Genomic DNA, 12445 nt, shown 5'->3' on the forward strand with positions numbered 1-12445 from the left:
GGTGATGAGGCTGATGTAGAAGATATTCATGTAGAAGATCTTAATAGGCTAGCAAGTGAGTTATCAGATTACTTGAGTAGTGATTCAGATCTTGGAGATATTCCTTCAGAAGATGGCTCAGATGTTGATGAGGACTTCAGGGATTTTAGACAAGCAAGAAGGAAAAACAAAGCCAACAAGAAAGAAAGAAATCAAAAAGCAAGAAAAAAGGCTGTTAAAACTGAAGAAGTACCTGTGGGAGTTGCTGGTTGTGTAGATAAAGGATTTGGGGATATTGGTAAAAATAAGGCTACCAAATATTCTAGAAAGTTGGGTGGAGATGAGGAATATCTTGATAGTTCTGATTGTTGGAGTGAGGATAGTGAAGATATAGATGTAGATGTTATTAGAGGAGTAGATCTACCTAGAAGAAGGAGAAGCAAGAAAACTAGGTATGATGAAAATTATGAGTTTTCTGTGTTTGAGCTTGGAATGATTTTTTAGGGTGTAAAATAGTTTAGAAAAGCTGTTGCAGATTATGCAGTAGAGTATAGAAGGCAGTTGAAGTTAAAACCTAATGAAAAAAATAGAATAAAGGTGAAGTGCATTGCATCTAATTGCAACTGGTTGCTGTTTTCTTCTACTGATAGGGATTCAGGTGATTTTATTATGAAGAATTATAACCCTATTCACAAGTGTATACCTCTAAAAAAGAACAAGATGTGTGATTCAAAGTTGGTTGCTAGAAAGTTCAAGGAGAGAATTATTTCTCAACCATACATTAGGATTTGGGAAATTCAGGATTTGGTAAGAGAGGTGTTGGGTCTTTATGTAGGTAAAACTATTTGTTTTAGGGCTAAACAAATTGTTATGAGGGAGAATATGGGAGATTAAAAGTTAGAATTTTCCAGATTATGTGACTATGCAGATATGATCAAGACAACAAATCCTGAAAGTTCTTGTTAGATAAAAATTGACAAAGAAACTGAACCAGGGAAGAACCTCTTTGTTTATTTCTATGTGTGCTTTCATGCCTTCAAGCAAGGATGGTTAGATAGGTGTAGGAAAATTATTGGTTTTGATGGATGTTTTCTAAAAGGAGCTTGTAAGGGTGAATTATTGATTGCTGTAGGGAAAAATGACAACAACCAAACGTACCTATTGCATGGGCAGTTGTGGATACTGAAACAAAACATAGCTGGAACCGTTTCATAAGGCATCTAATTAGTGATCTAAATCTGGGAACTGGTGAAGGCTTGACTGTAATGTCAGACCAACAAAAGGTACCATTACTTAATTATTTTTCTCATTACTTGACTTTATTTTCCAATAATATTCCTATTTTAATAACACTTAATACTTATTACAGGGTCTTGTTCCTGTTTTGATGGATCTGTTACCAAATGCTGAGAGAAAAATGTGTGTTAGACATATTTGGAGCAATTGGCATGTGCATTGGAGAGGAAAAGAGAGAAGGAAGCAGTTTTGGAGATGTGCAAAAACAAGCTTTGAAGTAAAGTTTAGAGAGGAGATGTAAACAATGTCAAATCTAGGTAAGAAAGAAATAACTGAGGATATATTAGTTAATCCTCCTACTTCTTGGTGTAGGGCATATTCCAAAACATATTTCAAATGTGATGTTATAGAAAATAACATGTGTGAGACTTTCAATTCTTGAATCTTAACTGCTAGACATAAATTCATAATCACAATGTTAGAGGATATCAGGCATAAAATGATGAATAGACATGTAGATATGATCAAATTTGTAGAAACATGGATTTCAGACATTGCACCTATGGCAAGAACTATTTTAGAAGTTAATAAGGAATATTCAAATAGGTGTAGAGTACTATGAAATGGAGTTAATGATTTTGAAATTGGGGATGGGGGTTACACATTTGTTGTTCACTTGGACAAAAAGTATTGTGATTGTAGGTTATGGATGTTAAGAGGTATTCCTTGTCCTCATGCCATTTATGCTTATTATTACTTGAATGAAGATCCTGATCAACATGTAGAGCACTGGTATAGTAAAGAAACCTTTCTTAAGTCTTATAGCCATTTCATGCAACCAATTACCAACATGAGAATATGGCCGAAAACCACAAACCCATCAATTGAACCTCCAAAATCAAGAAAGACGCCAGGCAGACCTGGCAAGAACAGAAGGAAAAGCAAGGATGAGCCAAAAAAAATGGGGAAAACTCTCAAAAAAAGGTGTCAAGATCACCTGTTCAAGGTGCAAGCAATTTGGCCATAATAAGACTATATGTGCCAAAATGGTAAGCCTTAAATGAATTTCATAATACTTTGTAAAGTTAACATATTTCTTAACTTTTCATATTTCTGTTTGTATGTTAGAATGGTATGGGGAGCAGTAATAGTAGTCAACCTAGCACTCAGCCTGCAGCTTCATGGAATCCACCACCACCACAATCAAGTTCTATTTGTGGTGATACCAGTGCAATGACAAGAGATACCTACACTCAAAGTCAGACAGCAAGAGTAAGTTATATATGTTCTGCTGCCTTAATATTCTTCTCCTACTTAATATTATTATTGAAAATTGTTGAAAATATTGTGTTGCATTTATTCACAGTCAAGCTCCACCTTTCATACATATGCAACTACATAACCCAGCCAATCAGGATCTATTTGTGCTGACACAGCTGTTGTGCCAAGAGCACCTCAAAGAAAGGTGTCAAGTAAGGTCAAGGTGTTGCTAGTAGAAGGTGTTGCTGGTAGAGGTAAATGTGGTTATGGTAGGGGTCAATGTGGTGCTGAGAGGGGAGGTGGTTCTGGTAGAGGTCAAGGAGGAATTGGCAAAAAAAATAGCCAATGCAAGAGGGACCCCATTTGAAAGTGGAAGAAATGCTTCTTCAAGTCAAGTACCACCTTTGCCAACCAACAAGAGGCCATACAATGCTACCTCATTTGTTGCTGCTACTGGATACAAAAGGCCTGCAACTGGTTTTAGCGTTTACTCTGATCCAGCAACTGTAACCCAAGTGTACAATGTATTTCTCTCTGTCTCATTATTTACCTATAATAATGTTTTCATTCAAGCTTTCAATGTTCATTGTCTTACAATTATGTCTAATTTTGCAGCCTGGTACATCAAGTGAGAGGGTTCTTTATGGAGGTATAAATTTAAAGAGTGCTTCACTAACCAATATAGATATTGATTTTAAACCTAGTGGCCTAAAGTGGAATGGAAAAGATGCAGTCACCAGCACACAATTACAACAAATGAAAGCAAATAAGAGAAAAAAAGTGGATGCAGCCAAGTCTTCTTCATCAGTTGGATCTTCAAAGAAGTAGTTCATTTAGAAATAATTTGTACTGTAATGAAGGTTAATGACTTTGAACAAATTGTGTTACTAGTTTTTGAACAACTTTTTCTTAGGCAGCAGTTAATGATTTTGGTGTATGCTGTATTAGAACACTATTATGCTCAATATTGAGATTTTTTTGAACACCTTGTTTACAGTATGCAGCTTTTAGCTCAATTTTGAGTTGTATTAACATGATATCCAGCTGCTTGCACTTTTAGTTCGATCTTGAGCAATTTTAATATGATGTGCTGCTTCTAATATAGTTCATTTTTATCAATACCTTCAGTAGTTACAAATAGGCTATATGGTTAACTTAAGTAGCTGCACAACTAGACGCAAAGTAGCCAATTGACAATGATACTGTCATACAAAACATGTCAATTCATTCAAACAACTACTACAAACTACTACTACTACAAACTAACTAAACAACTACAACAAACTACTACTACTACAAACTAACCAAACAACTACAACAAACTACTACTACTACTACAAACTAACCAAACAACTACAACAAACTACTGCTACTACTACAAACTAACCAAACAACTACAAGAAACTAATAGTACTACTACAAACTAACCATTACAAATCCATTACGAACTAAACTAACCAAACAACTACAACAAACTAACCATTACACCATATTAAAGAACCACTTTACAGTAAGAACAATGAGAAGAAATAGAACAAGTCTATTCAATTTGAGCTTAGTACATTCCCTTTCAAGTTTAACTTTTTTGAGTTTTTGCCTCAATGTAATCAACTTCTCTTCACTATCTTTCAATTTCTCACAAAAAGTGTCTCTCTCTTGTTCAACGTCTTTAAGCTTTTGCTTCAATCGATCACACGGATTTTCACCATCATTGCACTTTATCATTAAGCTTGATTCTACCTCAGGATATTGATGCACAAAAATTGAAGGTTGTGGATCAATCCATCTAAAGTACCCATACCCACCATTTTCCTAAAATGCAAAAATCGTAGAATAATAAAAAATCACCAAAAAAATAAAATTAAAATCTGTGAAAATGATAAAAACCTTTGGAACTTTATATCCAAAAAATCTACGACCAGGATTTGATGGAGTCCTTGAAGTTCTTAATGGACAAAATTTGAAACAATAACACAAATCAGGAACCTCAATGTTAACGAAATTTTTCGACATTCTCATCGAAAATGAGAAAAAATTTGATTCAAGAGAAATTATGAGATAAATTTGATAGTGAGATGAGAGAAGTTGAGAAAGAAATCAGCTATGTAGGAGAGAATGAAGAAAGAAGAAGAGGAAATTAGGTTAAAAATAGATGGAAATTGAAGGGGATGGCAAAAGTATACGTTAAATAACGTTAACTTTTGCCACATAGACAGTTTTTTCACGAGTCACGCGCCACCCACGACTAAACAACACGTGCAGTGCCATGTAGGCAAAAAATGCCCAATTGAAACAAAATTTGGGGGGTTTAGGGGCCTAATAGGTACAAACCATAGTTTAGGGGTCTAAGTGAATTTTGGCAACAAATTTGAGTGTCTATCAATGCCTTTGACTTTGTATATATGATGTAATTGTATAAGTCGTATATGTATAAGTCATATGTCAATTGTATTTGTAAATTATACAAATCATATATATATAAGTTGTTAATTGTATATGTAAATCTAATTTTTTTTTCAATTGTATATCTGAATGTTTGTATATTATCATAGTGTATATTACATAACTATATATCTGTATATATACATTTGCATAATGTATATTGAGTGTGTACATATACATTTTACATAGTGTATATACAAATATACGATTCTTGAAATTATAAAAAATAAAAGATTAAGAAGGAGGGGAGAGCGAGATAGAGGGATGTGAATGGAGGAAGGGGAGAGAGATGGGAGAGAGGCGAGAAAGAGGTGGAAACAGGGAAGGATTTAAGTTATATCTATGTTTTATAATTATGCAAAATTTAACCATGTCTTGTAATTATAGACTAAAAGTTACCTAAATATAATTTATTTGCCTATTTATAATTACATATTGCTACAAAGTATCAAATACACATAATATTGCAAAAAATCATTGATCCAAATAATCAATCAGTAATTAGATATAATTCTTTCACTTAATAGGGACAACTTATTCTTGTCGAGCATAGTTATTTCTACAAAATTTAACATAACAAATTTCTTTATAAAATATAACTTATCAGTCAAAGTACATTTAAAAAAATTTAAATTATAATTTGAAATTTACTTTTCTGGAAATATGAAATTTAAAATCATGATCTAAAATTAAAAGTTCAAATTTTAAAAGATGTCATAAACACACACAATTTTTCTACTTATTTAAGTCAACTCTGACCTCATTAGTCATTTGTAGACTTCCACCGTCAATAACGTAGACTTGACTCCAGTCTATCAATTCGTTCCGTATCATATGGGTGCAGTGAATCTAATAATCCGTAGTAGTTGGTTTTGTTTATAAATTTAAATTTATATGACGAGGGTAGTAGCAATATTATAATAAGTGAATTCCCTCTTCATTCACATTCTCTATAATGGATTTGTGGCACAAGGCACGGAGTTTCGCGGAGGAAGCCGCAAAGCGATCACAGGATTTTACTATACGTACACAGGAGCTCACTATTGGCACTTCCAAGTTATCCGACGTCGTTTCCGAAGCTTCTAAGCAGATCGTTGCCGAAGCTTCCAAACGCGCCGAGCAGATCAAGTTTCAAATCCCATCCGCGGTTGCCTTCTCTAGCATTTTGGACTCCTCATCTTCCTCTCAAACTGCTTTGGCTGCTCCGACGCCGGCTGATCTCGAAAAGTATGGAGTCACTGATGAATTGAGAGAGTTCGTTAAAGGCATCACTAAGAACACATTCCAGAATTTTCAACTTCAAGGTACTCATTCTAATGCATGCATTCCTACCAGCATCTCTGAAAGACAGACAACAGAAAATTGCACTACTAGTACATATTTCGTGTAATCAGATTGTCAATCGTTTAATTTGCAAGTTTTTGTGTATTTGTTGTGCTTAGAATGCAAATTTCTATAGTGCATTTTCGTATTAGCAGATTTTTATCGTTTAGTTTGCAAGTTTTATTTATTTTATTGTGCTTAATTTGCACATTTCTGTAGTGTGTTTTCGTGTTAGTAGATTGTTATTGTTTAATTTGCAAGTTTGTTTATATAGTTGTGCTTAGTATGCGAATTTATGTAGTGTATTTTCGTATTAGCAGATTGTTTAGCGTTTAATTTGTAAGTTTATTCATATTGTTGTGCTTAATATGCAAATTTCTGTTGTGCATTTCGTATTAGCAGATTGCTATCGTTTAATCTGAAAGTTTATTTATTTTATTGTGCTTAATCTGCAAATTGGAAGAAATCAGATCCAGCTGTCTCTAATCTCAAACTATTTCTCTGTGTGTGTTTGTGTGTGTGTTTTGACTTGTGAGAGGCTACTGTAACTCTGGACACATGTTATGTAGCTCAGGGAAGCTTTTCATGATCTGTGATTCTGTGAAACAATCAGAATGGAATAAAGATGTCACTGAATTTTCATGGCAAAAACTTGTCACGCGGTGTTAACGCTAAACAATACTGATTTACCATGATTTAGTTACAAATTGAGGTGAGAATATTTACTAATTAACTATGGTTTAGTAATAAAATCGTATGTGAAGATATGTGTCATGTTTCCATTGGATTGATACAAATACCAATTGTTGATAAGTTTTTACCAATTTTCATTTCCTTGCTTCAATCACATGCACCTTCTTTCAATCACATGCACCTTCTTTCAATAGCTCGAGTGATCCATCATGAGAAGATACGGGCTTAAATAAAATCTCTCTTGGTATGCAGATGAATCAGAGATGCCTGATATTCCTACAGTCTCAAACATTCGGCAGGATCTTACCGAATTTCAGGAAAAACATGCGAAACTTGTTCTTTCATCTGTCAAGGTATGACTCTCATTGTCATTACCTGATCAAAGTCATTATAGAAAGATCTCTAGTTTCTTATATTACTTACATGGTGCTTAATCGAGGCTAAATATCAAGGTATCTTGACTGCCACTTCTCTTTTTGGTTTATTGAGTGTAGGACTCATTTAGTGTTTGTCATATTTTTGTCGTCCTTAGTGCTAAAACTGACTTGTTACGTAAATTAAATTATAATTGTGCTGAGGGTGCACCCTTTTCAAAGATAAAAGTTCCTTTTCAAAAATACCGGTTCAAATAGGTTATAGCTCTCTTTCTATTTTTTGCCATTATAACCTTTTTGATGAGGGATAGTTGACAGGGGTCAAGCTGTAGAGAATTATAGTGTTCTTATAAAGATAAACTATGCAGTTAGTAGAACTAAGTCAACTAACAGCATTTACATGTCATTTTCTTTTTTATATGTGCAGGAAATCTCAAAGCTGAGGTATGAGATATGCCCACGGATAATGAGAGAGCGAAAGTTTTGGAAAATCTACTTCATTCTAGTTAATAATCATTTGGCACCGTAAGTACCTTTTCGGAAAAATAATCTCTTCTTCCTCACATCAAGCTGTATCCGTTGCTTATTCTATATTGTCGGAATATATTGCAATAACATGCCCAGATAATTAAATATTTATTTGGTAAAGACTTCTGTATAAGAAAATTTTGTAATATCATTTAGTGAGGATTATAAGATGAGGATTTTGACAAGTGTTAAGAGATTATAACCATTGTTAGACCTTCAATAGTCGAAATGGAGATATGAATTGGGCTGGTAATTTTGAAGACTACAGGTTTCCGGTCATTCTCATTCCCAAGAATCTGTCAAAATGTGTGTGCTGAGCTCTAATACTCTTTTCTTATCAGTTTTATAAAATTTGATCAAATATGTACTTGTGCTGATTTTTCCTGTTAATTTAGTGATGAAGTAGGAAAGTAACTAAGTAAGAAGATAGCAGTATTACAGTGGACACATGGTGAAATTTAATTCTGTGAATGATAATTTTAAATGGAAGCTTCCTATTTCCTTGGCAAATTTGAAGAAACATTTTCAGTAAAAAGCTCAACTTCTTGCACCCAAGGGTGTGGCTTAGTGATTCAATGAAGTTGGGTTGAGCACCATGAGGTCTCTGGTTCGATTCCCAACCGAGACAAATACTAGATGACTTATTGCCATCTGTTCTAGCCATGGTGGACAGAGTTACCTGGTATCTATTGCTGGTGGGAGATGACGGGTATTCTGTGGAATTAGTCGAGGTGCGCGCAAGTTGGCCGAACACCACGGTTATTAGAAAAGAAGCCCAACTTCTTTACACCAATAGAAATCATACTCAATGTATAAGAGGACCTTCCACATTCTCTGGTTAAATTCCAAAATTGAAAAGGAATCATTATCAATGTCTTTGGGAAAATCAAAGGACTTTCCAACTGAATTTTCCAACCACAACTCATTAGCAAAAGGTTAGCCCAAGTGCATGAAAATGGAATCCACTCTTCGTTTAAAATTTGTTCATTAATTCAGGGGTCAAATGTTATCACCTGCATTGCTGTGGTGGACTGATTATATTTGTGCTAATCCATCATTGAAGATCTTGTTGATACTTTAACTTCGTGGAACTATAGTACATTAAAAAAAGGTCGACAAAAGACAAAGTACTTGAATAGGCAGCTAGTGGAGGTGTGGCAAATTCTCAGGGTAATTGGTTACTGGTCAAGAGTATTTGATTCACTTTTCTTATATTAAACCAACTCTACATTCGCCAGCAGAGGCACAAGTAGTTGGAACATGCATTTCTTTGATTTCGCTCTGCTAGTTAGCTTCATTATTTGATCAACTACATTTGGTGTAGGTATGAAAAGAAATACACGGGCGAAATATCTGCTGAAAAGGCAAATGTCGAGGAGGCAAAGGATATTTCATCGGCCGGATCAACTTCTAAATCAGTGATTGAGGCGACAACCCAGACCAACAAGAAGACAGCCTCATCAACCGCTGACCAGGATTTGGATGTTTTTCTTCTCGGAGAGGACAGTGATGAAGGGCCAGGTACTCTATGTTCCATCTCACATTTTTGCCACCTGGTGTAAGGAGTGATAGTATTTAATTTATTTGTGGAAATCAGGAAGGATATTGTTCAGCATTCTTCTTTTCTCTCTGCCCTCTCCCACCTAAGAAAGGAGAAGGAAATGAATAAGAAACACACTTATTCTGAACGTGCCAGCTTCATTCCTCTGTACTCTTCCTTTACTATACTCTAGGTTGTTCAGTTACTAAAAAATGTGTTTACCGTTTGGGTCGTTCATAATACTGTTAGTCTATTCAGTTATTTTAACAGCTGGGTTGTCCCTTTGCCCAATCCTGTCAAGAATTGTCGCCACAATTAGTTGCCAACTGTTCCTAATGTATAAATGGTACAAAGCTAGCGGACAACTATTTTCTGTGCTGATATCCAGATTATCATCTTTCTGTGCTATTGTCTAGTTTATGGTATCTGCCTAGCATTTGAAGCCAAAGTGTACAGTAGGCAAAGATGCATGTACACATAAAGAGATGGGAAACACAAATGATAACACCAAATCAAAAAACCATTTATCGTAAAATGATGGCCCGATCAAAATATAAGAGATGGTGCTTTCGTGCATCCACAGCTGGTCTTGTGTATTTTCTCTTTCAGTCGTTTGGCTTTTGTTCTCCAAGCAGCATTGATTTTACGGCTAGAAAGTAGCCATCAGGACTGCATATTACAAGTGGTCACCTGAGACGTCTCTATTTTGTTTCTAGATTTATGATCTGAAGTCTCGGTTTTTTGTCTTGAAGAACAATGAGACTGTCAAAGCATAGTTAGTCTTCATTCTGCAAGCCTATTCTTCTTCAAAGTTATCAGTTGTCTAAACTAATTAACTCATCAGCGTTTTTCCTTTCTTTTTTGCCTTTTCTTTGCATTCCCAAAGCATTTATCGTGGTTTTTATTTAAGATAGAAAATGCAGGGTCATTTCTAGATATAGCCTTCGTGTAGCTAACTTGCTGTTATTGAATTTCATTTGTATTATCTTCATATTCAAGAAGAATGATCAAGCTGCTAAGCACGGACTATATGTTTCATTTTTCAGATGATGAGGAGAGTGCTTTTGATGATGATTTTGACAAGATATAGATAGGTGAGCAAGTTTGCTCTTCGATATAAATTTTATTTTACCAGTTAGATATTTATTTATCTCCCTACTCTCATGACATGCTGAGACCATAACTGTGTTAGAGATTTGACATTCTGGTATAGTTATGTGAACACGTGTCATGATGTGTATGTTCCACTTTTTTTAATGAGAGGACACTTATTATATGTAACATATTTGAACATCCCAAGTACAATGTATAAGGTGGATGCTTCGGTCATCTCTTTTCATGAGCTTTTCTTTAATTTATTGGGAGGGAGATAGTTGGGTGACAGGGTGTGGATGAGATGCTTCAGTACTCTAGTATTGGAACTTGTGGGTTTTTGCTATCTTCTTGCTACATTTGAATTTTCTCCTGCTCTGTGAATAGATTGTACTTTTAGCTATATGTATATCATATCAAATGGAATTATTAAGTCAGATACCCATGTTATATAAGGTTAAAGCAATAGAGATCTTACTTAGAGAACTTTCAAGAGTATATTGACCAAGTATGATCTGAAAAGTTCAGCTCGAGTCAACGTGTTATGGTACTTAGAATTTATTATAGAAGCTCGTACAAAGTGGTAGATTCTGATAACTTTTTGTGAAGCCTGCAGGAAAAGGTGAAACATCGGAAACTAAGATCACACATTAGCTATTTGCTCTGCTTAGAGAAATTGAGGTTGAAATACATCAGGATGTTACATGCATGCACAATAAATCCAGCTCAGATCAAATATACTCGAATACTTTTTACCTTCCTCAGCATTCATCTTGCCCGTTTCTTCAACCTTTTTCTTTCTTTTTTAACTTTTATTCTGCTTGCTGGAGCTGCAGAAGATAAAGGTAGGTCACCGAGGTCAGTTGGTACATAATGATGTTCGTTTTGGAGATGTAAAGTCAAAATTCTTTTAGTGGCCTTCTATTTAGCTGTAGCACTGGTTACTTTAATTTTTAGTTCTACACATCAGCTTCCCTACAGGCTACATATAGTTTTTAAATTCAGGCTACGTTTAACTTTTAAATGCTGCCCTATCTTTCCTTAGTCAAGTTGCTGGTGTGTACTCTGAATGTAGTTTTTGTTCATCAGCCGCTTCTCCAACAGTATAGCTGCCTGAAAAGGGGCAAATTATTTAACTTAGAGTGCTGGATGTCAAATGTAAATGGAAATCGAGAACAACGAGTAAAAATTGTCAGCGTGAAATTCAGTACTAAGATATGAAATCATATAAATCTAGCTACTAGCTCTGCAATGTCTAAAGTCACTAGAGGGAACACTCAGACAAAGTAAGACACTTTTGACTAGAGACAGAGTTAACTATTGTAAAACTTTTTAGAATGTTTGCATATTATTACTATCCCCTCCCTACCTTGTTTTCTCAATGACACAACAAAAGTAAATTGTTAAAGACATACACATATAGGACCAAACAAACGAACAGATAATCACATGTAGACATATAGTACAAATTATTTTGCGTGTAACGGTAAGTGAAGCTGAGGGCATCCATTGGACCACTGGTACTTGTTCAAAATTACATTGGAAGTACTTGGGTTTGTCATGCAGCGTTTGTTCCTTTCAATAATCAATTTTACGTTCACTACATACTGAATATGACTGCCCATTTTTAGGATTAGATCAGATCAAAGTTGGTATGATAGATGATAGTTTGTCTGGCAACATATTTTAATTTACTCTGAACAGAGTTTATATATATTTCATGCGTTCTAATTATATGCCACTTGTTTCGAAAATGTTTATTCAAAAGAAAACATAGAAGCATAATAAAATAATTTTATTGTAGTTCTTTTGAATATACACCCAGACTCTGTGGTGTCTCGCTGAGCTAGGTTACACACACTTCAGCAACTATTTTACGAGTAATTCTATCTTGACACAGGCACAACAAATGTACCGAAAAACTTTTTTGTCAAATTTTAACCAAGTGGGGAAGAAATCATCTACTTGTTTTGAATAT

The 12445-nt window shown here is 34.8% G+C and overlaps 2 protein-coding genes across 3 annotated transcripts; one reads left to right on the plus strand and one right to left on the minus strand.

The window, feature by feature from the left end:
- Nucleotides 1-3957: 3957 nt before the first annotated feature.
- Nucleotides 3958-4488, minus strand: LOC107864815. Its single transcript, XM_016711238.1, has 2 exons — nt 4363-4488; nt 3958-4287 (listed from the first exon to the last, which is right to left on the minus strand). The coding sequence occupies exons 1-2, from the start codon at nt 4486-4488 to the stop codon at nt 3958-3960; spliced, it is 456 nt and encodes a 151-aa protein (XP_016566724.1).
- Nucleotides 4489-5717: 1229 nt separating this feature from the next.
- On the plus strand, nt 5718-11491 carry LOC107862345. Of its 2 annotated transcripts, none has more exons than XM_016707894.2 (6): nt 5718-6221; nt 7186-7286; nt 7735-7832; nt 9160-9356; nt 10422-10469; nt 11077-11491. In XM_016707894.2, exons 1-5 carry the CDS (start codon nt 5873-5875, stop codon nt 10463-10465), a joined length of 789 nt encoding a protein of 262 aa, XP_016563380.1. In that variant the 5' UTR covers nt 5718-5872; the 3' UTR covers nt 10466-10469; nt 11077-11491. The 2 variants fall into 2 exon arrangements, with proteins under 2 accessions (XP_016563380.1, XP_016563379.1); XM_016707893.2 differs by having other exon boundaries at nt 5719-6221; nt 11084-11491.
- Nucleotides 11492-12445: the final 954 nt, after the last annotated feature.

Source organism: Capsicum annuum, chromosome 3 (genome assembly GCF_002878395.1).
Source record: "Capsicum annuum cultivar UCD-10X-F1 chromosome 3, UCD10Xv1.1, whole genome shotgun sequence".
In the NCBI taxonomy this organism is placed as follows: domain Eukaryota; kingdom Viridiplantae; phylum Streptophyta; class Magnoliopsida; order Solanales; family Solanaceae; genus Capsicum; species Capsicum annuum.